Source organism: Sinocyclocheilus anshuiensis, unplaced genomic scaffold (assembly GCF_001515605.1).
Source record: "Sinocyclocheilus anshuiensis isolate Anshui unplaced genomic scaffold, SAMN03320099.WGS_v1.1 scaffold423, whole genome shotgun sequence".
In the NCBI taxonomy this organism is placed as follows: Eukaryota; Metazoa; Chordata; class Actinopteri; order Cypriniformes; family Cyprinidae; genus Sinocyclocheilus; species Sinocyclocheilus anshuiensis.
This window is the reverse complement of record NW_015549610.1, coordinates 259,638-266,778: the sequence shown is the minus strand read 5'-3', so window position 1 is coordinate 266,778 and position 7,141 is coordinate 259,638. Positions and strand designations below refer to the sequence as shown.

General features: G+C 37.7%; 1 protein-coding gene across 2 annotated transcripts in view; it reads right to left on the bottom strand.

The window, feature by feature from the left end:
• LOC107659179 (DNA helicase INO80-like) overlaps positions 1-7,141 on the bottom strand; it is a 45,344-nt gene that overhangs the window by 2,205 nt on the left and 35,998 nt on the right. Inside the window, exons 30-36 of one of the 2 annotated variants that reach the window (XM_016448025.1) lie at positions 7,101-7,123; positions 6,653-6,725; positions 5,130-5,288; positions 4,598-4,700; positions 4,397-4,485; positions 3,650-3,811; positions 3,126-3,303 (exon numbers count right to left, since the gene is read on the bottom strand). In XM_016448025.1, coding sequence (XP_016303511.1) covers positions 3,126-3,303; positions 3,650-3,811; positions 4,397-4,485; positions 4,598-4,700; positions 5,130-5,288; positions 6,653-6,725; positions 7,101-7,123 — 787 coding nt within the window. The remainder of the gene's footprint in view (positions 1-3,125; positions 3,304-3,649; positions 3,812-4,396; positions 4,486-4,597; positions 4,701-5,129; positions 5,289-6,652; positions 6,726-7,100; positions 7,124-7,141) is intronic. The other variant, XM_016448027.1, reaches the window with a different exon arrangement.

Sequence of the window (7,141 nt, the reverse complement as noted above, 5' to 3'; positions counted from 1 at the left end):
TCACTTCCAGAATAAAAATGTCCTGATAATTTACTCACCCCCATGTCATCCAAGATGTTCATATCTTTCTTCCTCAGTCAAAAAGAAATTAGGTTTTTGAGGAAAACATTCCAGGATTTTTCTCCATATAGTGGATTTCAATAGGGACCAGTGGGTTGAAGGTCCAAATTGCAGTTTCAATGCAGCTTCAAAGGGCTCTACATGATCCCAGCCGAGGAATAAGCAGAGTCTTAAGAGTCTTTTTTAAAAAAAAAAAAAAAAAAAGTATATACTTTTTTTTAACCACAGTTTATTTATTTATTTTTTAGAAAATTAATCGATCATTTCGCTATCCTTTCGCTAATCCTTATTCCTTGACTGGGATTGTGTAGAGCCCTTTGAAGCTGCAATGAAACTGAATTTGGACCTTCAACCCGTTGGCTCCCATTGAAGTCCACTATATAGAGAAAAATCCTGGAGTGTTTTCCTCAAAAATCTTAATTTCTTTTCGACTGAAGAAAGAAAGACATGAACATCTTGGATGACATGGGGGTGAGTAAATTATCAGGAAATGTTTTGTTCTGGAAGTGAACTAATCCTTTAAGGGCTTCTGAAAATGCAGCTTTTCCATCACAGGATTAACTTACATTTTAGTATATGAAAATGGAAAACAGTTATTTTAAATTGTAAAACTATTTCACAATAATACTGTTTTTACTGTATTTTTGATCAAATAAATGCAGCCTTGGTGAGCATAAAAAACTTCTTTAAAAAACCTAAATAGAATTACCAACCCCAAACTTGGTAGTGTATCCTCAAACTATGACAAACAGATCTACAACTATTTAACAGATTATGTGCCAGCCAAACACGTCAATATGTTTCTTCTAAATTGTCGGAGTGTGCCATTTTTCCTCTAATCCTCAGTTTATTATGAGGTTGCATGCCAAGGCTGTCTGAGCCACTGCGGCCCAGACTCACGCACACCATGTCTCCTTCATAGCCACAGTTCTGCTCGTGTTTCACAGCCAAACTCAATCCCACAAACCTCTGCGCTCTCAGCTTTATGGCCTAGACTGCAACACTGCTTATTAGCACTGCTCATCACTCGACAGGAAGGCAGCCAGATCTGTGCTAAATGTGACCATGTTAAACTATATTCAAGGATTTGAACATTAAAGCAATAAGCCCCAACAAACACGTATAAGACCAGAGAAGCAAGAAGTTGTAGCAAATGTAGGTGTTTAGACTGAAAAAAGTCTTACAGGCATGGGCGGCGCTAGGGAGGGGCTAGCAGGTACTTTAGCACCCTCAAGAAAGACCAAAGCACCCCCATAGCACCCCCACAAATAAAAAAATGAAATAAAATAAAAACATCTGACTCATTACGCATGCATAACTCGTGCAATGCATAACGTGACATGATTTGCGTCACACTTTTCGTAATGTCATAGCATTTTTTTTTTTTTTTAAATGGATTGGTTCCTTGTGCCAAGTAGGCATGCCCTATTTTTCTAGTCAACAAGTTGCATATTTATATTAAATTGATTAATATAATAGCCTTTTTTTTACGAATGATGTAGCCTATTAGGCTACTCTTATCTGTATGACCAAAAATGACAGAGTATTTTAAGTTATTTGCGCAGGGGGGAAAAAAATGTCATGTCATGTCTACATGTCATGCAGTAAGCGCAATAGGCTAATACTCCCACACTTCTCATAAACACTTGATATGCGCACATATAGCGCATATTCATCTAAATTCACGTCAGAGTGAACCGCCGTATATCTGAGAAGCAGCTGTGGCGATACCCAAAACAGCAGCTTGGCACATTTGTCCATCAATACACAGAGAGCGAAGGCTCTGGTTTGAGATTGTAAATAAAGTAAACATATCCCCAGAGCTTTTTGATGTCATATTGCCTTTGACTCAAATTCCGAAATGCTTGTTCACTGAATTCTAGATGGACTGTATCAAAATATTTGGGAACTGACTGATCTAGGCTACTTGTTTAATTTCATAAAATGAAAAAATGTAATTAAATTGTGATGAGTCAAATAATCATGTTATAAAATGTAAATCGAGTGGGTGATTAATTTAATTATTCATATAATAATAATAATAATAATAATAACCTGTTTTGGCCATATTTACTATTAAATGCCCAGCTCCCCGTCAGTGATCTAGCATACCCTCAGCTCATGAGTTCAAAATTCTCTGGCGCCGCCCCTGCTTATAGGTGAAATATCATAAAAATCTGACTTTTTCCATGTTTAAGTGCTCGAATCGGGTCCCCAGTGCATCTACCAACCCACAAAACGTGAAAAAGAACAACCCAGTAAATTTTTTTTGGTAAGCCTTTCTCTGCAATCTTGTGAACAAACCCCCATGACGTAGAAAGGGAATTTAAAGTCCCAGCCTTAGAAGAGACAAGATAGCAGTGGATTTTTTGATTTATTTACTATATATGACGCTGCTGCCACACAGATCTAATATAAAAATGTGATTTCTTTCCCAGCGGTTTACCTTCACAGATATAACCGACTGTTTTTGTAACCCGTATGTTTTTAACATAAACTTGTGTGTATTTGACAGTTTAAGCGCAATAAGACATGAGAGAGAACTTAGTTTAGTTACTCACATGCCATGTGACAGCCGCTTTCTGTGCACATGCTTCAGATGTGTGCGCTCAGAAAACCATCTATCAGAAATTTAAACTAATATGGTGTAAAATGCATGATTTCAGCGCAACAGACATGATAATCAAAACCAAACAGATGTTTTTTTAGCAGAGTATCCGAGGAACAAGCTGTAAAGGCACAGCCCTATTCTGGAAAAGGAGGTGGGGAGCAGCAGCTCATTTGCATTTAAAGAGACATGCACTAAAACAGCGTGTTTCTGCCTCTACTCAAAATAGGCATTTTCAAAATGATATAATAAATGATCTGTGGGGTATTTTGAGCTGAAACTTAGACACATTCTGGGGACACCTGAGACTTATATTACATATTGTAAAAAGGGGCATAAAAGGTCTCCTTTAATGTGTGAAATTTTATGTATATGTGTAATACAACAAAGCTTTCTGTGAGCTATATATGTCTGAATGTAATTAAAAACTAACAAGAATTAAAACAAGGGCACCCACCATTCATCGTGTCAGACACAGAGCCGGTGATGGAAGCGGGAGAGTTGGTGGCACGGGATTGTGGAGCAGAAGACACAGGTTCGTCCACAATTACCAGCATGTCGCTGCTACTTTCATCTGCAGGAATGGAGCTGGGCTGGTGCTCACTGCTCAATGAGATCTGCAGGGACACATAGTTCTGGGGGTGAGACAGGGACAGAGGGACAGCACCACGAAGGAAAGACAGCAGGACCAGAAGATGGACGAGGAGGAGGAAGAGCGGCGTGAGATCAATGTACCAAGTAAATGAGAGGATGTGTGTTGACAATGGCATAATAGCTCTATAGAAATCATCCATTCTTTGGGAAAGTTCTCACATGATTGTTTTGTGGACTCATCAGCTAAAGAAATGTCATTACAGGACCAGCACTGTACAATAATTCTTCCTGACACCATGACCTCTGCAATTCAATAAACATGATCAGGATCACACAGTTCAATCCAGTCCAGGAAGTGCTTACGAGTAGAGGCTCATACATTCTTACCTCACTGAAGGGGCTGGGCATGGCAGAGTCCATGTCCACACTGATGAACGAGTCTTCTCCATCTGCCGACAGATTGGAGTTGTCTGCAGACGGGACAAAAGGGATGACCACATTCACACCTTCCTTCTTCCTCTTAGTGTCTGGGTCATCTTCCTTTCTCTTCTTTAAAATGAGAGGGATGCATGGAAACAGGACAGTTGGACAAGGGTGGCTAGGGCATTTTCTTGATGTTCACATACAAAATAATTTGTTATAATAATATCTATATGGATTTCTACATCAGGATCCCTGAAAATCTTGATAGTAAAAAAAATGTTGTGATAGTCAATATAAAGCAGTGCTATTTTAGTATTATTTATATGCTATTATAATATTTACATTTTGGATAAGGTTTTATTTTTTATATTTCATGTCAAGTGTTTAGTCTAAAGTTTCAGTAATTTTGATTTGTGCTTCTGTAATTTTTGGTAGATTTTTTAATATCTTTATTTCAACTTATTTCAGTTGGTTGCTAAGTTTTTCATCTTATATTTGTATTTGATTTGATTTGAAATGGTTTTTACTTACTAATTTCTAATAGTTTTAATAGTTTAATAGTTTTTAGTTACCCCACATCCTTGTGTGGTATATATACTGTATATACCTACACACACACACACACATATATATATATATATATATTATTATTATTATTTTTTTTTTTAAATCTATTTTATTATTGTTGACCACTGCAGAGGAAGCACTTACCCTTTCTGCATACTTCTCCCTCTTCCTCTTCCGCTCTTTCACCTTACTGCTCTCCTCCAGCTGCCGTTTCTCTTCCTGCCGTAAACGCACTGCCCAGAAACACAACCAAATCATCCAATCAGAGCCGAGCAATTAATTCATTTATTAACTCATTTAGATTACACATATGCATTTATTATCATAAACAGAGTGCTAACTCACATTTTTTCTCCAGCTCCTCATCATCCAGCAGCAAGCTGACCACCTCTTTGGGCTTCAGGGTGTCAGGTTTAAAATTTCCTCCTGATATTACCATCCTCTGAATCTGAAGTGCAGATCCCACAGCCGAAAGTGATTATTGAGACAGAGAATAAATAAATCAAATCAGTAAGAGCAAAAAGAAGAGAAAATTTGACTCTTGGAAACATACACTGACTATAATGATGTGTTGATACAGACATCCTGGACTACATGTTTAAAGCACATGCAATTACAGTATAATTAGTTGTAATTAGAGTTGAAACCATGGGCTAAATATTCCTTTAACCCCCTTGTCACTGCAAAGACTCTTCTGAGGTTTGACATTTAGATAAATATAGCTTTGTAACTTAAACTGACTGATGTAAGCTATCAGGAGAAAAAGGGGTAATTTGTCTAACCATTGCAGAATTAGCTGAATTAAAAGGAAAACATGTTACATTATATTTTGTGTAACCTTCTGGCCCGAGGAAGGCACTCGATACTGTGTACTAACCTCACTCTTTTCTTTGGCTCTCTGTAGGATGCGTTCCTCAATGGTCCCTTTGCATATAATCCGATAGACTGTGACCTGCTTGGTTTGTCCAAGTCTGTGGGCTCGATCCATGGCCTGCTGGTCAACTGTGGGGTTCCAGTCACTGTCATAGAAGATCACCTGGAAAGAGAGGAAATGGCTAAATTTGTCACATGAAATGATCTCCTCTAATGAACTCATTCCTATTCATGGCTATTCCACAGATGCCATCTTTAATTCTTGCACATATAATCCACACTGGTTTAAAATACTGTTTAAGGCTCAAATCGCACACCTCCACAGTCAATTCTCTAACCATCTGATGCATACTGTACACAAAACTAAAAAGCACTTTCTGGATCTGGCAAGCTCTTAACTGATTGGCTGACCCAATTCAACATATGGGAGTAAAAGCAGAGGTTTTTCTTTTTTAATCAGTTCACTTGAAAACAAAGTCATGTTAACAAGGTACCGCACTGATACAGTGAGCACAGTTTTATGTTTTAGTCATAGTTAAAAAAAATTAATAAATAAACAAATTATCCAATATACTACCATGTCATATTCATGTTACTCTGACTAAAATGACATCTAATTTTAACTGATAAAAATTACAATTAATAGACAAAATAATTGAAATTTAAATCAAATATTCAAACATTTTTAAATGTATATTTTATATATTAATTTAAACATTGTTGTCAACATTTAACAAAAACAACACGTGAAAACTGTCCTTTTTGTTCTGACAAAGAGCTTCAGTTTAATAGTGATCATTCACTGTTTATTCACTAGAATAAAAAAAGCATTTTCTTTATTCCATTAGGGCTGTCAAAGTTAACATGCTAATTTAATAAATTAATTATGTTTAATGCAATAATTTTCAAAACATTTTAATACTTTAACTATTCTGGGTTTACTAATACATGGGTTTTAACAGTAAAAAGAAAAGTAAATATTTTTTAGATAATACAAATGCACAAATATATTTTGCACATATAATAGAGATATATGTAGCACACATGAAGTAGTAAGTAAACTAGATTTCCTCAAGCTGACCTGCACATTTTGCTGACTTTTTTGCCGCGTTTTGCCATTTTTGGAGTTATGTCAAATAATCAGTTCTTATTATTTTTTACCATTAATTCTGATCTTATTCTGCATCTACACAAACTGAACATACTAAATTGTAAAAATGTAATTGTTAGTTTTCTGTGTAACCACTTCCAGAGACTGCTGCACCGTTATTTGTTTATTTAATACCTTTCTATTATTGCGATATCCATAATTTCAGATAAACCCACCCCCAAACAAAACAAACTGTGGTTGGTCGCGTTACATGCTGGCCATTTGGTCGAAGCTTCAAAGGTCAACGAGTTCAGCAGCTATTATTACATGAGTGCTAAATGTCTTTGAGTTCATACAATATTAGAGGCCGTTCTCATGGCCTCCGGTGAGGGAAGGCGATCTGGTAATCATGATGTGCTGATGGGCTACGGCCTCACCGTGTCTGCAGCTGTCAGGTTGATACCCAGGCCTCCGGCTCTGGTACTGAGGAGGAAGACAAAAATATCCGTCCTGCAAAGGGAGGGGTGACCAGAACAGTGAGAGAAAGCAAATAAAGCGGAGGCGGATCGTGCTCTTTAAGGGGCCTGCCCAACCGCCCAGGATTTACACAGAGAGACATTTCAATATACAGCACACTCCTCTAGAAAATAAAAACCAGAGCTCACTGCACCCACAGAGAGCTGAGCTAATGCAAACCAGACCCCGTGAGGAAGGGTGGGGAAAGAGAAGAGAGCGCAAAACCCTGACAGCACCGCCAGGGATGAGGAATTTACGCTTGGTGACATTTTGGAAAAACAAGCCCCAATTAGGTTTAAGAAGAGACGGGCGCTTACAGACATGTGCGTCTCCTTTTCAAACCTTGCTGTCGGGCCGCTGAAAACTCACCGGCTCTGGAAGTCAGCCACCATGTCCCGCCGCTCCGGAAT